General features: G+C 40.4%; 1 protein-coding gene across 6 annotated transcripts in view; it reads right to left on the bottom strand.

The window, feature by feature from the left end:
- cnksr2a (connector enhancer of kinase suppressor of Ras 2a) overlaps positions 1-20,650 on the bottom strand; it is a 97,230-nt gene that overhangs the window by 60,337 nt on the left and 16,243 nt on the right. For 4 of the 6 annotated variants that reach the window (XM_053487769.1, XM_053487768.1, XM_053487765.1 and 1 more), the window contains exons 3-6: positions 16,732-16,934; positions 4,764-4,869; positions 2,105-2,146; positions 840-959 (exon numbers count right to left, since the gene is read on the bottom strand). In XM_053487769.1, coding sequence (XP_053343744.1) covers positions 840-959; positions 2,105-2,146; positions 4,764-4,869; positions 16,732-16,934 — 471 coding nt within the window. The remainder of the gene's footprint in view (positions 1-839; positions 960-2,104; positions 2,147-4,763; positions 4,870-16,731; positions 16,935-20,650) is intronic. The other 2 variants (XM_053487766.1, XM_053487764.1) reach the window with 1 other exon arrangement.

Here is a 20,650-nt window from a genome sequence, read left to right on the forward strand (position 1 = left end):
GTGTGGATTTGGTCTGGTTTTGACAAACGCTGTAACTCCATCACAACAAGTGTTTATCATCAGTGATAGTGTTGGTTGGGTTTTAATGTGAAGAGTTCAGACTGCAGCATCATTAATATTGTTGTTATGGTTTCATCGTCAGGTGTTTACTTGTGTTAGCATCGTGCTCTCTTACTTCCAATGTTCATTTCGTTCCGGTCCGTTTATTCCTGATTAGTTCCTCCGTTTTGTTTGTTTTATAATTAGCACTATGGTTGTGTTTATAAGATGCTGTTTACTTTTATACTGTGTACGTACATTCCATGCTAATGCTAATAATCATGTACCGAGGTCACAGCCAGAATTTTCACTTTTCAGTACTCCGGTGTAAATGTGTTTAATAAAGCACTCACGTCCTTGAGATCTTCTTCGCGTTAACATTTCTCAGCAGCAGCTCGAAGACTACAGAAGTCCATGAGTGCTGGGGAAACTGCGACAGCAGTAAGGCTCTCTGTATTGAGTATTTCACAGCTGCCTCAATGTCACAGAGCCAATAGTTTCGCTTCCCTGATCAGATCACATGACCGAAAGAAGCGATGCAATTGGCTCTTTGTGGAAATGTCAAGTTTTGCTATGAAATGCAGTCATTTAGTGTAAGATCAAGGTGTTTAAAGGAACGACGTTCAGCAATTTCCATGTTTAAAGTTTGGTGAAGGATAACTTTGTGTCCCAGAGAAAATCAAGACTATTTTTTATAAATAATTATGCTAATAATTGGGGGAAAATATTATATATCTAAACACTAATATTCATGATGAAGGTTTTCTTTAATGAATATTTAAATCTGCGTCTGCTCTCACCAGTCCCTCACTGGGCTTGATGTTGGCCAGCTGGACCACCTCGAGATGAGCCGACTGGGACACCAGGGGATCCGAGGATAGCGAGATGATGTGATCACACACCCCAGATAGAGTCTTACACTATTTACACACCCATACACACACACACACACACATGACACAGATTAGCCATAACATCGAGGATCTGCTTTATTTTACTAACATAAGTTTAGTTTAACAGAAAAGCACAGACTAGCACTGTTGTTTTCCCTCCATTCGGTCTCACACACTATCCATCTGAGCGCTCAATATGCTACACACACACACACACACACACACACACACACACACACACACACAATATTAATAATGATCAGATTCGGAAGACAGTGCCTACTCCATGTTGTCTCAGTGCACCAGTTGTTGTAAACAGGTGGTGTGTGTGTGTGTGTGTGTGTGTGTGTGTGTGTGTGTGTGTGTGTGTGTGTGTGTGTGTGTTAATCTGTTCTTATGCCGTATGTGAGAATCCAGATTTTATCCTGAAACCGATGTGTGAAAAATTACTTTAAAGTGCAATCACACGGATGAAGCTGAAAGGAGGAATAGCGGGATGTACAGTACAGTACAGTATATTGGTCCGATGGTGTTGATTAATTCTCAATAACAGCGGCTCTGACATCAGCGCAGGTTTATATTAAAGCGCTCGCTCTGTTACGTTATGGTTTCCATAGCAACCGCTCATCCTGTGGAGTCTTACTGTAAACGTCTCGAGTAATCGAGTCTCGCTTTGCTTTTGTTGCCATGTAGTGTTATGTGTAAACATTTTTTTTGACTCCTACACACATTTTAAGCAGCAACGTGTGTGTGTGTGTGTGTGTGTGTGTGTGTGTGTGTGTGTGTGTAGGAAATAAAAGCCTGAGCTAGCACATGCAGTAAGGATGGAGATATTTTTAGCCACGGGACTCAGAAAGAAAGACAGCTGTGCTCCGCCCAGCACAACCTGAGACGCACGCACACACACACACACACACACACACACAGAGACAACCACACAGAGCAAGATCTCACACGATCAGTAGTATGTTTTATTTTCCAATACATCACTTGTCCACCGTGCACGTCCCTGTGAGGAGGCTGTTACCATAGCAACGTAACGTTTTATCCATAATGAGTGCATTAATATAAACCCGCTCTTATAAAACTCAATCAGAAGTGACGTAACAGTTATTAGCTAGCTCGAGCTAGCCATGCGCTAAAGTGAAAAAAACAACGAGTGGCGGACTCACCACGTGCAGGATTTTATTCTCCGTCTCATAAACAGTGCAGTCCTACAGGAGGGAAAAAACACAGAATGATCAGATCAAAGGGCTTTTACATGACATGCACACACACACACACACACACACACACACACACACACACAGACACAATATTTATTATAAAAATATATTTTTAAAGCAGCCGTCTGGAAGGTTGCCCCCTGCTGTCTGTTAACTTAATAACATCTATGATAATTATATTCATTCTGATCTGATTTTTTTAATTTATTTATTTTTTTTTATTTAAAATATTACTGCTGTATTTCTTTAATGGGCAGGGCTTCAGTTTGGGCCAAAATTTTTTAAATTATAATAAAGAAAAGGTCCCTAATAGTTTGCATTGTTACAAGTCACTTAATATTATAAATAGTATTTAATAGTAATAAGTCTAGTATAATAATCACTGCACTATAATGTCTTATATCATGGAATAAGTTTTAAATAATTAAATAAAATAGAAATTGGCACTGCAGACATGCAGAAGCACTTAAATCATATATTATATTTACAATAAATAAGTAAAAAATAATTCAGTCGTTTGTATGAAATACAAGACGTAAACGTATTTTAAACTTTTTTAAACATAATTTATTTAATCAAACGTTTTTTAATGATGTCAACAAACCCTGTGTCAATAAAATATATTTCAATTAAAAACATTTCTTTATTCCTTAATAAACACAATAAACTTAAAACAACAGTTTAAAGCAAAACAAAAAAAATCACTCACACACACACACACACACATACACACACACCTACACACACACACACACACACACACACACACACACACACACATACACACACATGCAGTCAATTTTGTACTTTTACTTTTTACGGCATTTAAATGAAGGACTTTTCCTTTTTTACTTGGGTCTTATGTCACCTCCTCATATGGAGATCTACTTGAGACTCAGGTCCAGGATTTGTGTTCGTCCCACCGCTGCTGATATCAGATCATAATATTTAATGGAACAGAACTGAAGCAGAAATCGTAATGATCCGAGTGGAGGACAGAGGACTGACGCTTGGCCTGGAGTTTGAACTCTGATTAGCGATGCGTCTCGGCCTCCTGCTCCCTAATCTGGCTGGGATTAAACCCAGGATTTGGAGGAGTTTAGTGTTTAAAACCTCACTGAGCCTTCCAGTTCTGCTCTCTGTGAGTGTGAGTGTGTGTGTGTGTGTGTGTGTGTGTGTGTGTGTCACAGTGACACATTTCCTGTAACATCACAGTGTTTTATTCCTCTCATACCACAACACTGCACACATCCCTGTGAATCAGCTGTTGCTATGGAAACCATAACATATCAGAGTAAGTGCATTATAATAAACCTACGCTTATGTAAAAGCTGCTGCTATGGGGAATTAATCAACACCTTCTGACCAATCAGAACGCAGGATTCACAGTTTTTCTGGCCTCAGGTATGTAATTGCTGATTATGTGTTTAATAAACAACTGGAAGTTTTTAAATACTGCATAAGCTCCTGTAACATGTGGGTTTTGTCAGGCAGCTTCTCTCTCTTCAGTATAAGAATAGTTAAGTGTCTCAGTGCTGTTACCGTCTGTTACCAGCACTTGTGGAATAACACCTTTTGTCCAATCAGACCCGACTGTTATCACTCACTCACTCACTATATCACTTAATCCTGTGTTCAGGGTCACGAGGAACTGGAGCCCATCCCAGGAGGCTTAGGGTACGAGGCTGGGTACACCCAACTCCATGCACACAGAGACGGGAATCGAACCCAGACCCTGGAGGTGCAAGGCGACAGTGCTAATCACTACACCACCGTGCCGCCGTATGATATTCATTCACGAGTGCTGGAAATGTTGGCTCTTTGCAGTAAAACAGTTTGTTCAGTAATAACGATTCTTAATTTACAGCAAATGTTTAATCATTGATGAAACGTCCAGGTAAATAATATAAAGATATTTCTTACAAAAACATTTACTCGTCTCCAATCAATATAAAATGTGCGGTGTGAGAAAAAATAACTGTAAGACATTTTTTTTTTTTTAATTTCAATTAAAACAGCTAAAGTCACAAAACTGGATTTTATCCTCCGCTCTGCTGAACTGCACACACACTCCATCTCTCCCTCTCTCCTCCCACCTGCCACTTCTGTGTGTTTCTGACACGCACCGAGCCGCCGCTGCTGCTGCCCCACTTCCTCCCTCTCTCTCTCTCTCTCTCTCTCCCTCTCTCACATGCACACCATTCCCACGGGACTCCATGTTCAATCCCATCATGCCTCTCCTGTATCCAGTACTCTCATCCTCCCAGGACGTGTTACAGGATGCTGGAGGAAGAGGCATTTAAGGGTTTTTTTCTTCCTGTTTTTTTTTTTTTTTTTTTTTTGCAGACACGATCTTTGAGTAGGTTTTTAAAGAAAACTCCCATCTTTAGAATGCTGTTACAGTTACTATAGCAACAGTGACATGTACAGCAAAAAACCACATGAACAGAAAAAAATGATTAGTGGACAATAGTGGAAGGAGTCTCCAGTGTCAAACTGTGCTGTAACAGTCAGAGGTAAAGATCTAAGAGTAGGTTTAGGAAGAGTTTTTAGGTTTTATAGCACACACACACACACACACACACACACACACACACACAATTACCTGCTGGACGATGGTTGTAAGCTCGAGACACAGCTGGATCACGTTGTTCCTCGTCACTGAGTAATCCGTTACCGCGGCGAAGGGCGACCTGAAAAAGAAGTAGCACCTGGAATTAACCATTAGATCATTCTTAACCCCGGACCCTCCGGTTGGAAAGTGTGTGTGTGTGTGTGTATGTGTGTGTGTGTGTGTGTGAGCATGTGTGTGGAAGCTAAGAAGGGTTTCAAGTAGAGCTTTTATCCCTTTGTGTTTATTTTACTAAATACTGATCTTTTGCAGTCACATGACCTTGACGTCGTCACAACAGAAGTCAGCAGAAGCGCCGTTACCCGACATCAGACTACTGTGTGTTTTCATTAGTAATTAACCCCGAGGTGGATTTCAGAACCAAAAAATCACTTGATGATGACCTGATGACCGACGGGATTACCTGATAGCTTCTGTTCGACTGATTCTGTTCATATGCAGTGTGTCGTGGTGGACTTCGTGACTTATTTGGGAAAGAAACAAGTGTGTGAAAATGGATGAAGGTAATAAGGAGGATAATTAGCACAAGCTTGATTTGTTATCAGAACCTCAAACGCTGTTTAAATATTGGATTCCTGCTGGATTCGGTGGCATTTGCTAACATTAGCGTCAGCGTTAGCTCACTCTGTGTTTCTGTTATAAATGAGACGATGCTGTGAACTAACACTGACATTAGAAGCTTTCTAATTAATAGAAACAGTAACTCACTGTTCCAGGAGTCGGGGCGTGACGGCCAGGGGTCATGACGTCAGGTGTAAAGAGGACAACATGTGTAATACACTCTATCTCAGTGTTGTTACTGTTCTCTCTCCTTTATTTTTAATTAACTATGAATGCTTAAATAATAAAATCACTTTTTTTTTTTTTTTTTGCATGAAGTGTGTTCATTATTTACAAACGGAACCCTTTAGGAACCGAAGGACCTTTTTATAGTTTAATGAACCTGTAAATGTTTTAAATTATCCTTCTTAATCATGATTTTATTTTGTTGTTTATAATAACTAGAACCTTCCAGAGTTTCAAGTAAAGTCTTTTTTAATTCACAAGTCATTTGAGGAACCTTTCTTTTGCAAAAAATTATAAGTTATCATATAGAGAACGTCAGAGTTCCAAATGGAACCTAAGAACTTGTAATTATCTAATAAACCTGTAGATTATTAAAGAATCACCTCCTTTATTATTAATGAGATTTCTTTTAAATAATGCCTAGAACCTGACATGGTTCCAAGTAGAACCCGCGTCTGAAGCTACAAACCCAGACACCTCACCGCCCCGGCCAGGATTGTCTTTGTTACAAACATTTGCACCGTTCAGATGTTTTACTGCAGCTCATCACCGTACTGTGCTTAAAGTCTCCTGTAAATCGCTTTTACACCTTCATTCAGCAGAATGTCAGCACGAGTGCTTATGAAGGCTCTCTGGAGACATTTGGCAAACTGCTGGATCCACAAAGAACCCTGAAATACCAAAAATACTTCCTCTGGTCTCTGGGGTTACGGAGGTTCGAGTCAGATTTATAGACAGGCGCGGCTGTTTGTAACCGCAGTAATGCACGGCTAAGATCAAAAAAAGAAAAGAAATTATCATATTGCAAAGAGCTTGTGCATACGTGTTGTTAGTGTGTGTGTGTGTGTGGGGGGGGGGGGGGGGGGGTGGATGGGCGGGGGGGTATAAGAACACAGTAAATAGGACAAGTTAAAGATCAGGATGTCATGATTTAGCGTCACATTAAAGATCACATTAGCAACATTACTGTCAGTGAAACACAATTTGCTTTTTAATCTTTATAATAATAAATCGTCTAATACTCTAATAGAGAAAGCTGTAACTCAAGTTAAAACAAGCTAACTTAATGCTAATTTATAGCTAATTAGCACTTTGCTACTGCGCGTTATCAAGCGAGTTTATTTACATGGATGTTTAAATTATAATTAGCAGTTCTTTCCTGTACTCTGAGCTAGACATGCTGTGAAAAACAGGACAGATGAGTAAATAAAGCGCTGGATCAATAAGGCAAAAAATCTAGCTAGTCATTTTTTCATTGCTTGAAAAAGAAACTTAACTTTATTTCAAAACTTTTGAAAATTATTAAAATTGTGTTATAAAGAAGTATTTTAGGTGCTAAGAGAATTTTTCTATATTTTTCACCTTTTTTCTTATTGCATTATTGTGTTATAGTGAGTCTTTAAACAAAACTTCATTAGATTATGGTTATTAATAGACTTAGTTGTATTAACACTAAATAACAGAACTGTTTAAACTGAAAATGAGCTCTTCAGATTTTAGAGTTATAATGCATCAAATCTTTGTTAATAATCAAAATGTCTAATATAGTCATAAAGCATCATACACTATATTCATTTTCTAGCAAACTCCACACACACACACAGACCCAAGGGAGGCTCGCACCCTTGAAGCTGGAGACGCGAGGCCGCATTGCTAACCACTACACTGTCGTATACTGCTATAAATAAATATACCAGTGTCTGTAAGGCCACGGTATTGACCTATTTTTGGCTTATTATACTTATTGTACAAATGATTAAATTCATGAACAGCATAATGGTAAACATTCTAAAAAAAAATCACATTATGGAAAACAATTAAAATACCTAAACAGCTGAACTAGCATACCTCATCTAGCGCGTGCTAATTCCAATTCAATTCACAATTAGCCTCAGATCAGACTTGTCATATTAAGGTCACTACTAGAACTAGGTTGAGATGTATGGCTGAGAACGAGCCGGAGATGACGGTGTTGAGACGAGGTATATGTTCGCGTTTCATCTGGAATGACGTCTTCAGTGCTGCGCTCGTCCTCCAGACCCAGTTTCCTGTCTTCCCGCAGGTGCTTGAAAAAAATGTGGGTCGTTTGTATTGAGGTTGTGCTCTATATATTCAGGAACATTGACTTTTCTCCCTGTTTAACTTCCGTACATCTTTAAATACTCCAACCTGCAGGGCTGATGAGCTTACAAACGCTCCAGAGTCCTCATGTTCTGCCTCTTCTGCTTCTTCTAAACTCACAAGTCATGCTAGCGTTCAATCATCATCGTCATGTGATCAGTGGGAACGGGAACAGAGAGAACATTAAAGACGAATCCAGGCTTTCGCATGGCCATGTCTCGTGAAGCGTTGAATCTCCCAGCTGTCTTACGGCACTTATTTCTCAAATTGCTTCTGGATGAACTGAGCGCGTGCGAAAGAAGTAGATTGTTTGTATTCTATAGAGGATGGAAAAACATACATTTACGCCACTTCCAGCTGAGTGAGGAAGGCAATAACAAGTGTAGCACGCTGGATAACTACTGTAGAAAGGGAATTCAGAACATGGCAGGAATGAACACCAAATCATTTTATCACTCACCGTAAATACAAATTCAGCCTTTTGCGTATCTGTACTTTTCCCAATGCCATAGCGTCACATGTGCAAAAACAAACAAAAAAAACTGCCAAAGGCTCCTTCATCCGAGGAGAGTGTGACAGCCGGCTGAGGAGACGGACAGACGCTGGCATTTCAAGATTTCTCAAAATGTGACCTGAAGATGCGATCAGGGAAAAAAAATAATAAAAGAGACGGAAAGATGGCAGCAAGTGACAGCGAGAGAGAGAGAAAAAGAAAGAAAGAGAGAGAGAGAGTAAGAGAGAGAGAGAGAGAGAAAGTAAAAAGGTGACAACGACAAAGAGGGAGAACAAAACAATTCACTAAGAGGATGAGCTGCTGTGAATCATCTAATAAAGGACGTAGCGAGCAAAGACGAGTGGAATAACCAATGGAGTGATGAAGAAAGAATAAGTGAAAGGACAAAACTGATTGAACCTCTACAAGACAAACCGATAAACTCAAAAGCACAAATCCTGATCTGGACTTATAACACATTATAATGTGTTTATAACACATTCATAAGCATGACATAGATCTGTAATAAACAAGTGCACAAGGATTTATAAGGTTTAACACAAACTTTAGCTGTGTGTGTGTGAGAGAGAGAGAGAGAGAGAGAGAGAGGGAGAAGTAGAAAAAATGATAGAGAGAAAGAGACAAAAGAGTTAATATTGTTTCATTGTTTAAAGCCAATCTGCATACAGCCTCTATACAGTAACACCTGCGTAATCTTTTCATTAATTCATTAAAGCACTTCTGCAGAGTTTATAATAAAACTCATGAGAGACACGAACATCAATTATTTGGACATATCTTTTTTTTGCACGTGATCTAAACATAACCTTTATGACACCTTTATGAGCACTGCAAAGATGCTTATAAAGGTGTTATAAAAAGCACCTCTGCATGTTGTAGCATTTTAAGAGATTAGTTTAATTTTACAACCATAAAGCACAACCTGCCCCTGTGTGCACGTGACATCAACCACTGATGGGCTAGAATAAGCATTAATAAATGTTTATGTGAATCGTCATTAATGGCTTATGTAGGTATTGTGTAGCTTTATAAACACTGAGTTCACAAAGTGTTCACGTGAGTTTATAGGAGCGCTGAGTCTCGAATAAGAAATTTGGCTCACAATTGATGTGATGGAGAAGTACAGTACAGAGTGGCTTTATAACACATTCATAAGCAGTACAGTACTGTACATACACATAGATCTCTGAGTATTTTGAAAAGACGCCAAGGATTGAGTGCAAACGCCAGTCTAAAGACAGACAGCTATGTGTAATCCTTTTATACAGCATTCTAACTGAAGTGACAGAATTACACAAACTCAATACTCAAGTAAAAGTACTCGCCTTAAAGTCTACTCCACTGCGCGTAGACGTGACACTTAAAGTACACTTAGTACTCTAAATACAAAAGTACACACACTCCTGACCGAATGTGGGATTAAAAGGATTTTAAAGGATTTTAAACACAATTAAAGTTGATGCTGTCGAAAACACGAGTATGCGAGTCTAGTAGAGATTGATACCAACAAGATTTGACATTCAATAAACAAATAGCAATCAGCATTGTTAGCATCTTTCATTCCTTCAGTAGCTTAGCTAGCTAGTCGCTACTGTTGCTACGCTATATAACGCAAGTTGTATACACAAATTGCATGCATACAAAATAAAATACATTTAAGACTTTATAAGCTTGTTGTTAAAACGTCAATGTTACTGACGCGAAACACAAACCGAACACGTAAGATTTCACGACTCTTTGGCCCAGTATGTTAGCAAGTAAGTTAGATCACTTCTAATCTTATCTTAACACGTGCACGTGTTTAAAATGCCTGAAAATGGAACCAAAAGAATCCCCAGCCCAGAGACCAAGTGGGCGGGATCTGTTGCCCTGGTAACTGTCAGTCACTCTCGTAACTTGAACTGTTGTAATTGTTTCGTTCTTGTCGCCCTCCAAAAAAAAAACATTAACATACCAGTAATTCAAATACCAGTAATTCACATGCCAGTAATTAAACCCCTGCCCATGTTTGCTAAGATGAGCTTCACACCTCATACGATGCAGTGCGCTAACATACGTGACATTAGCGTCAGTAAGTGTTATCCTGCAGAACCCCAGGAAGAGCCGTTCTCCTCCAGAACATCAGGGTTTTCTGTTATGAGTGATGTGTAGTAAAAGGTTCTAAAGCCGTTAAACTCAGTGCCAGGACTGAGTGTTCCAGGAGTCACAATTTTTCCAGCAGAGCTCCAATTAGCTAATGAGAGCTAGCGACAGAGGCCCGCGCCCCCGCACTGATCATGCTCTGATGAAGAATGAGAGACACGGTGAGAGCCCAAGCGCTTCCAGTGCTGCAGCCAGCAGCCAAATGCCTCCTCGCTCACACCCACGTGGCCAACGGGGGACATCAGGCCAATTAGTGCTGATTACCCCATCACAGGCGTTTACCCCTGCATTACTGCTCTAACGCGGTGGTCTGGCTGGCTTGGGGTAAAACAGGAAATTTTTTCATATCACACGGGGAACAGAAAACTGGGGCAGGAACTTTTAAATCCAGTGACGTTGAGGGATTTCTCCAAATTTAAACCAATACTTTCCTGACTAACTCAGGTGTGTAAATGTTTACTGTTTAGGCATCTGAACTTCATTAACGTACCCCTCTTCGATCCTGTAGGGATCCATAAGCAGGTCAGAAGGTGCTGTTCTTAATTAAATTAAGAATAACACGGACGGGGCTCTGAGGTTATTGATTTAACCGTGGACTAAAAGTCATGTTTGTGGGCTCACAATATAGTGTCAGTCCACTATAAAGCAGCGCAAACCACTACATTTGAAAAATTTGAGACTCACTACGAATTAATGGCCACATGCGCACTTCGCCTGTGTGGAGGTCTCTGTGTGCATAGAGTGTGCTTGGTGGGTTTCTTCTGGGTACTCCGGTTTCCTCCAACTGTCCAAAGATATGCAGGTTAGGCTAATTGGTCTTCCCAAATTGGCCGTAGTGTGTGAATGAATGTGTGTGAGTGTGTATGTGTGTGTGCCCTGCGATGGATTGGACCCTGTTCAGGGTGTACCCTGCCTTATGCCCTAAGCCTCCTGGGATAGGCTCCAGGTCCCCGCGACCCCGAATACAGGATAAAACGATATAGCAGATGAGTGAGTAATGAGTGAGTGTTACTCCACTAAAAGCAGTGAAAGGAAGTGATTTCAAACAACACCTCTTCCTCTTAACAGTGTGTTCAGTATAACTTTACACATTTCCACAGTTTCCTCTTCACCAGGTTACCTCATGCACCAACTGAACAACTGGGCCTCTCTTTCTTTCTTTCTTTCTTTCTTTCTTTCTTTCTTTCTTTCTTTCTGTCTTTTTTTCTTTCCCCTACATTTTTCTCTTTGTTGCCATCCCCAGTGTCTGGGGGACAGACAGAAGCTCCATTGAGAACAAGGAAAGCTGACAAGTTTAATTAGGCCACCATTAACAAGAGGATCCAAGATCCCCCTCCCCGCACCCCACCCGCGCTGCCCGTGACCCTGTTTCGTGGTTTTACCCCGGGCACCGGCTCACAGCACATAACAAACTGAGAGATCAGAACTCAGAGCTCATGCATATAATCAGCAGAATCTGGCAAAACCTCGCGGACATTTAGCTCAGCAGCGGTCATCGCAAAGAGTCAACCAGAGGGCAGGGACTACCGCTCAGCATCTGGACGTAGATTTAGGAGTGCACTGTGCTTAAGGCATGGTTTTAAAAGAAGATGCCAAGTCCAGCGTCAGAGAGACGAGAATGAGAGTGTGTGCAGTGAGGTATGAAGTGAGGGTTGGTGAGGTTAGGGGTTAGGTGTCCACTAACTCATTGGACACCTTTGACCAAGAGGGCTTTTCACGTCACGCCTTCTCCGAGACTCTCGTTAATCCCTCTGGCTTTCAGTTTGACCCTACTCCTTATCCTCCCTGCTTAGTAATCTACTCCAGCACTGTACCGGGTGATCGCACGGAAACTCTGGAAGTTTGTCCACACCAGCTTGTTTCAATAATAAGACGATTCCACTGTTCTTTACTTTAAAATCCAAATTAAAGCGTAAGAAGAATCGACGGAAATTATGCCTTTGTAGCTTTTGTATAACCTTTGTAGCTTTTGTAGAACCGATTCCCATCAAACTCATTTATACCATAGTTAAAATTTTTTATATTTTATTATGTTCACGGTTTTAGCAGCTTGTAGTAATTTTTTGCGTCCTTGATGGATTACAGAAGGCAGGTATGCGACACGTAAGTATGTGTCAATTCAATTCAATTTTATTTTATTTGTATAGCGCTTTTAACAATTGACATTGTGGCAAAGCAGCTTTACACAGTCCAAAGAATTATTTAGGTGTTTATGGAATATGAATGTGTATGAATCAAAATGATAAGACTGTCTCTGATGAGCTAGCCGAGGGCGGCGGCGGCAGTAGCAGCGAAAAACTCCCTGAGATGGTAACAGGAAGAAACCTTGAGAGGAACCAGACAATGACAAGTCCATCGCATAGTGTTTTAAATTTGTTAGTGTGAATATTAGCATTGCGTTAGCTAGCTGCGACCAGGAGTGACTTCAAATGAGAGACGTCTACAAACCACCAACGTGAAACGATTTGGGTAAGACGAGGTGAGAACATCAGTGGGGTGTGAAGGCAGGGTGGGAGAGTGCTGAAGAGAGAAGGTGAGAGACAACCTGAGGTACGTAGGTGTTTATCGCTCGTCACTGCGCCTGCTTTCTCATTGATGTTACATAACATGGAGCGAAGAACGCAGATGAATAATGATCCTTTAAGATTTAAATGATTTTACTGAATCTAGTTTTACACCAATGTTTCTGTGAGTGTTTCTGAGGTTTTTTCAGGTTTAATGAAGGCATTTTTCCACAAACACACCTGAAACTATCTGAACCTGGAACCAGTCGAAGCATTTTAACTTTCATTGTTTAATACAAATGTGATTAAAAACTCTTCATAAAACCTTATAAAAACATCATCCCGGATTAATATGTTTCATAGTGACGTCCTGATCATTTCAAACCGCTGGCACAAATTCTACAACTAAGAGTTCCCAGATGTTTTGGACTTAGTTAGTATATAGTTAGTAAAGATGCATCAATAGAGACTTGCGAGTGGTGCAATGCAAACATGTCCATCTTATCATCTGGAGATACTGTAGTGATGTCAATTCCCTGGTGATGATACAGCCATCCGTCCCTGCAAGGAATCCAGAGACTCTAGACATCAATACTAATCAATCATGTGTCTCATGCAAGAGGAAGGGGTGGATAGCGCTTTCCTCTGAGTGTGTTACGCTACTGCATGATGATGCGTGAGCAGCAGTTTAAAAAGATGCACTCAGTGTCCTCACAGGTATCAGAGGACGTACGCTCTCCCTGAATGTCTCTGATGGGGGACAACTAGAGACAATCAGGGAAAAAATCAGGGATGTAGGAGATGCAACAGTCGGCTGGAGATTGTCCAGTGACCCATCGATCAGTCTCAGATAGATCCAGTTCTCTGCCAGACAAATTTACACACTCTGGCTCCCGAGGGGCGCAAAAGAAAAGCTTTTGCCTCGTCAATGTGGGTTCAAATCCCAGATGAGTCGAGAGAGACCCTGAGTGATACTGTATCTGTCTCCTGGTTTGTCAGATGTGCTAAGAACAGAACTAACGCTTGTATAATATAACTTATCAGCTTCATGTTCAACGCTTTTTCTAGAATCTCTCCTACAGTAAGTGTAATAAGTGGTTGTGACTTCACACATATTTCAATAGCAAATAAACTAATAAATTAAAACCAACTTTGCATGAGTTTTACTCTTTTGTTGGTTTTATATTTTTTAACTGAGGTGATTGTGTGGAATGTTTAATCCTTCTTTCTTCCTAAAATTGTCCTCACACTTTCCTTTTTCTACAGTTGAAGTCAATAAAGGATGGAAAAAAGTAAACAATATTAACGTTTAAATTTGTCTTATTTTTGTCTTTCATGATACACCGTGTCTTAAAAAAGAAAAAGTAAAACAGGTTAAACGGGAGCTTTCCGTAAAACATGACAATTTCTTCATTAACCAACCTTTACTGTGTGTCTTTGTCTCATCTGCATGCTGATTAGCTTTAATTAACATAACAAGCATTTCCGTCTGTGTCCTGTCTGGCACCGATGGATCCATGAACTTGACCTGAAATAACCTTCTCAACTCTAATAAGACACTTCTCCACAACAAATCTCACCAAACTGAATAATTCCTTCAGCGTTCCGCTCTGTCCCGCTGAATCAGCAGCCGTTAATCAGCGGGACTTGAACAATTACAACCCGATCAATGCTGGCTCGTTAGCAAGTCATCCGCGGAGCAGAGGTGCTATGCTAATGCTCAACAAAATGGAACCGCGAACGCTCAAGCAGATCGATACCATGAGTCCAGAACTGAGCTTTTCCACATAATTAGCTGGTGATTCGGAGAACACGACACACACACACACACACTTGTTGAGCGTTTATGCTAACGTTAACACACCTGCCCAGCTCATGATGGTTGGGTTATTCATGTAATGCAAGACATGATCATACTTTTTGATGAGCTTAAACACAGTGTAATCACAGAGAGAAAACAGAAAACAAGCTGAAGTCTTTATATCAGCAGTTACAGAAATGATTTGTCTCGAGCTCACACAATAACACAAAGACATTTTTTTTTAGATAGAATGTTCATGTTTTGATATCAAAGCCCACAGGACCATCCTTCAGCACAGCGGTTTCTACGGTAACGGTGATGAGATCCAAGGGCAGAGCGAATGAGAACGGCTTCCTCGCTCTGTGCAGCGCGCTACACGCCAACAGGAGTGCATTTACACCAGGATTGACTGAAGTTTATTGAAGTTGCTGGAGTTATTTGAAGAAAAATTTGGAGGAAAAGAGAAACGTTCATCTCTACAGTTCCGGCTCATTCACAGGGACGTGGATTCTGACGAATAAACCACTAAAAAAATGTCTGTAATTGTATTTCCATAAGAAGAAGTGTTTTTGTTTAACATTTAAGAAAAGGAGTCTCCAGGGTCAGAGTTAAAGCTGGAACTTTAGGATGGAACATCTTCAAGATAAAGGAGTTTACACTTTTTAAAATTTTTTTTGTTCTATATCACAATTGTTTTATGTCGCAATGTATGTATCGCCGCACTGACTTCAGAATCTCTCCTCATCTCATCTTCTATAGCTTTAACCCTTTATACAGGGTCATGTACACCTGGAGTCCAGGAGACGTAGGGCACGAGGTGAGGTACATCCATACGGGGACACAAATTAATTATTTGGAAACACCAAAATATGTACGTCTTTAGTCACTGGGAGGAAACCCAGGTACCCGGCAGGCACGGGGAGAACCTGTAAACTCCACAGGCACGGTGTCAAATTTCACGCGCGCACACACATAAAACACACTCAGCAGCGCGGTAGAAAGAAAAACACACACACAGCGCCTGTGCGCATAAATAGAAACACTTATCTGTCAAGATTTATTTTTACTTTTTTTAAGGTAACGTGCAGGTTAATTTGTTTTTTAATTTGTAATTATTTTTATGTATTTATTTTTTTTGGGCTGTGGAACGAATTATTTTCATTTCCATTATTTCTTATGGGAAAATGTGCTTTAATTTATGAGTGTTTTGGAATAGGAACATGCTTCCAGAACGAATTATGCTCATAATCCGAGGTTCCACTGTACACTTATTAAATATAAATATATATTGCAGTTCCTCTATGATCCTACAGGTGGCACACTCTAATTTAATCAGACATCAGCAGGCAGGATAACATCCTGTGTGTTAGAGACAGATTATATGTAAAGTTTGTTTAGAACTATCACAAAATCTGAAATTATACATAATGTATAAAATCATGATCGTTACAGAATCTCAACACACACTGCATCAGCACCAGGGTATCGTGATCATATCGTATCAGACGATCCCCGGGTGATTTCGTCCTCACTTCCTACTGGTTTCTCTTTAACGAGACAAACCTGTACCTGTGCTTTGTCTTATTAACTTCTATTAAACTTGACCCAGTGGTGAGGGAGTGAGTCTTAATAGCTGCTATAATATACGTGACAACAGGAACTCCTGCTACGCTCCAGCAGAAAAACCATTTGTAGGATGTGATGTTATGGGAAAATAATCTCAGGTTCCAGCATAGACTTACATGAATAATAGAAAATACAGGGATCGGTTTGAAATAATTGGATCTCACGAGCACTAAATGCAAAGCAATGCAAAAGCAGACCCTGAACAGGAAAACACTCAGAACTCTAAAGGGTTCTAAGACGGTGTGAGATCTTCTGGAATCTTTGAGAACCTTTAATTATCCATCAAACCCAAAACCCTTCTGAGACATGTTTCATTTTCCTTGTAGCAATTCGGAGAACATGAAACCGGGGTACCCGGAGGAACCCGGAGAAATAGTTGTGTTACTATACAGTCTGTAATATATATATGTGTGTGTGTGTGTGTGTGTAGCTCTTTGCAGCACTCACCTATCCAGCCAGGCCAGCAGACTCTTGGCTGCAGCGATCAGATCCACCACGGACGTCAGGAAGTCGTTGGGGAGTTTGCGCGTGGTTCTGCCGTCGTAGTGCCCGCTGCGTCTGCGGCCCGTGATGAAGTTCTGCAGGTTCTTCGCCGAGGCGTTTAGTTTGTGAGACAGGGTTTTCAGGTTCTCCGTCTCTAATCCGTAATTCTGTTCAGACAAAGAAAAGGTGCAGAAAAGTCGGCGTTTGGACGCAGAGCCTCGTAGCGACAGAAAACACGAACCGCCTCGTGATCATTACAGCTTTTCTGCAGCAGCTTCTCATTAAATAAACAGCACGAGAGCAACTCTTCTGTAGTCTATCTACAACATAGGGATTGTTTTTTAAATTAATTAATTCATTCATTCATCCATTTATTTTCATTTCATCTGATTTCAGTTGATTTGATTTAATTACGAGAGACCAGATCAGGAGGAAGTGCATTAACACTGCACCAGGAACAAATCAGAAACTGACCCTCATCAAGATTAGATGAAGGTTAACACACACTGCTCAGACGAGCTTCAGACTGAACACACACACACACACACACACACAACAAAGAGAGACGGTACAGTGTATTAATCGCCTCCTGAATGTAAGACACACAGTTCTGCTGCCCGGATAACGAGGAGAACACGGCCATGAAGAGCGGCTTTAATAATCATCACCACGTTTTCATTTCTGTGTCAGAATGCAGCATAAGATAAAAACACAATATATATACACACACACACACACACACACACACACACACACACACTGAGTCACTGAAACAAAGAGGAACAGAGAGAGATAGACAAAGACACAGGCACTGAGAGAGACAGGGAGAGAGAGAGAGAGAGGGAGAGAGAAAGAGAGGGAGAGAGAGAGAGAAAGAGAAAGAGAGAGAGGGAGAGAGAGAGAGAAAGAGAAAGAGAGAGAGGGAGAGAGAGAGAGAGAGAGAGGGATAGAGAGAGGGAGAGAGAGAGAGAGAGAGAGAGAGAGGGATAGAGAGAGAGAGAGAGAGAGAGAGAGAGAGAGAGAGGGATAGAGAGAGGGAGAGAGAGAGAGAGAGAGAGATAGAGAGAGGGAGAGAGGGAGAGAGAGAGAGAGAGAGGGATAGAGAGAGGGTGAGAGAGAGAGAGAGAGGGAGAGAGAGAGGGAGAGAGAGAGAGAGAGGGATAGAGAGAGGGATAGACAGGTCAAATGGGACGGAGACTGTTGGAAATTTCGGCTCGTCTCCTGATAAGAATCCAACATAAAGCAACCTCTAAATGGATAAAACAGGAAGCAAATCGGATCCATTATCCACAACAGAGCAACTAAAGCACACATTATCTATCACCCTGCTGAGACACACACACACACACACACACACACACACACACACACACACACACACTAGAGATAAAAACAGAAATACAGAAACCCAACATAACCTGCACCTGATGCTCAATTTTGATTTATTTAAATTATCATATTATTATTATAATCATACGAATTATAATCACATGCAATCGCATATCTGAATATATTTAAATATTAATGAGTCTAATATTAAATATTTAATGATAGCAAAAGTTATTCTGAGATCTTACAGGTAAAGTTAGCAGAGTTTTGTGAACCAGTTATAAAAATAACACTTTAAACCTGTTTTAGAAAAAAATATACAGAGCGGTAACTTGTAAAATTAATCCGTTCTGGAGGCGAGTTCTTAAGGTGAAACGTCGTATTGTGGAGCGCATTGTCCCAGAGGAAATAATGTAAATGCAGATAATCCGTTTCAGCCTCACAAAAATATTACCAGTATTACCAGTGTCCAACACTATCATCATATTTTTGCATATGCAAACAATCAAAACATTTGGGAAAGACATGAAAATGAAGAATATTATAAAATAAATAGACATTAATCCTCACTTAATTCCTCTTGACTGCTTTAAAAAACCAAACTGAAAGCGTCTCCTTTTTCTTCTTGCTGCCGTCCCTAATAACATTCCTGTGACCCGCGGTGCTGTCTTCACTAAATCTTACACAAAATACGAAAAAAACACAAAAAATGTTATTTAACGTCGTGAAACATCAGATAAACGAGTTCTCCTGTTCTCATAACTGGTCCCGTTAGCTCGTCCTTAGCTCCGCCCCTAATCAGGTCTGCTCCATTTTTATTTCATTTTAAAGTTTATGATCACAATTAGCATCTGAGAGAAGTTAGCCACAGAAACGTTCTGAGTTCAGAGCTGTAAGTGTGTGTGGGATTAGAGACCACGACCAGAGAACCTACAGTACAACCTCCATAAGAACAACCTTTGTGATTGGAAGTTTCTCTGGTTGTCCCGTTCTCACACACGTTATACACGTCTATCTTAAAGTTATTAAGATGGAAGGCTCCTCTGTTCTGATGACACTGACACTGGAGACTCCTTCCATTCAACATCTCTGCGCTGTACACATCCCTACAGTGTGTATGAGCTGTTGCTATGGAAACCATAACATATTAGAGATAACGAGCGCATTAATATAAACCTGTGGTACTGCTGTTATAGAGGGCCGGTGTATGTGTATTTGTATGCAGCAAATCGTTGAGCATTAAGTCTGGATTATGAGACAGGGACTTCGGCGTCTCACTGAAGCTTTAGTGTCTCCATCTGTGCAAACTTTCCCTTCTTCCTCTCTTACATCCCTCCATCTCTCTCCAAATCCTCCTGCTTCCCTCCAGTCCCTGCCTGAGATCTTCCTCACAGCCTCGCAACCACGTGATCACGTTCCAGAACATCTACAGGAGAAACCTAAAAACCAACGTCTCCCAGTAGACCAGGTCTCACCTTAGGCATTGGAGAAAACAACAAAAATGTCTTTTATCTTACGGTAAGCATTACATTAAAAACTTGTTAAAATATTGTCCATCTTTCATTTAAAAAAATCCCATTTGTTGAATTTTATCACAGCCATTTATAGCTTTTTTTTTTTTTTTTTTTAAAGAAAAACTGGTAAATTGAAGTGTGCACGATTATCACTACAGGAGCATCCCTGAGATACGCAGCTGGTCCTTCAGTCAGAAAATCACACACGGGTTTAACATACAGTGACGCTGTTATATTCTAGCAGGCTCTAATTACAATGATGTAATCTATGAAGGATCATACCCATGCAAAGTCCTTCTTCTCTAATAAACTCTAGCTAAGTATTAGCTAACTTCTAGTTAAAGTTTAAACAGCCAGATAAACCTGTAGGAAGATTACGTTACCATGACGACCAGTCTAGTCATCTTTAAAGTCCGCTGAGTATGTTGTCCAGATAACACACACCTAACATCTTTTCATCAGTTTCGTAAAAGATGCGATTGGTTCAAGCAGCTAAAAGTATTTTATGACATCACAAAATGAGATCATGTGTAGCCCCGCCCCCAATTAGTCTTATACAGAAATACTCTAATACTTTAATTACTTTGAAGTGTTCTCTGCTTGTCCTGTGGGGGAACCTAAGAAGAGCAGAACCCTAGAGAAGAGTGTTTCCCAGTTAGGAAAACACTGAAAAGAACTAGAACCCTTTATGGACCCCTTACACGTCCAAGACGAGATGAGTGATGATGTGTAGACGTTCCTGACATTGGAGACTCCTTCCTTAAATGTTAAATAAAGCTCACCTTACAAAAACACTCACCATATTAATGATTAAACACACTCACAGAGAGCTCCCATCGTACACTTCACCCACTGTGAACGAGCTGTTACTATAGAAACCGTGATGTAATCTGCAGATTAATGTACACCTTCTGCACCGGATCAGAACCCAGAACTCTGATCTGAGCAGCCCGGTGGTTTAAATATACATCCTATACGTACTAGTAACATTTATGACTGTTATACTTATTTAACATTAAATGATTTATTATAGATTTATG

Source organism: Clarias gariepinus, chromosome 26, assembly GCF_024256425.1.
Source record: "Clarias gariepinus isolate MV-2021 ecotype Netherlands chromosome 26, CGAR_prim_01v2, whole genome shotgun sequence".
NCBI classification, from domain to species: Eukaryota; Metazoa; Chordata; class Actinopteri; order Siluriformes; family Clariidae; genus Clarias; species Clarias gariepinus.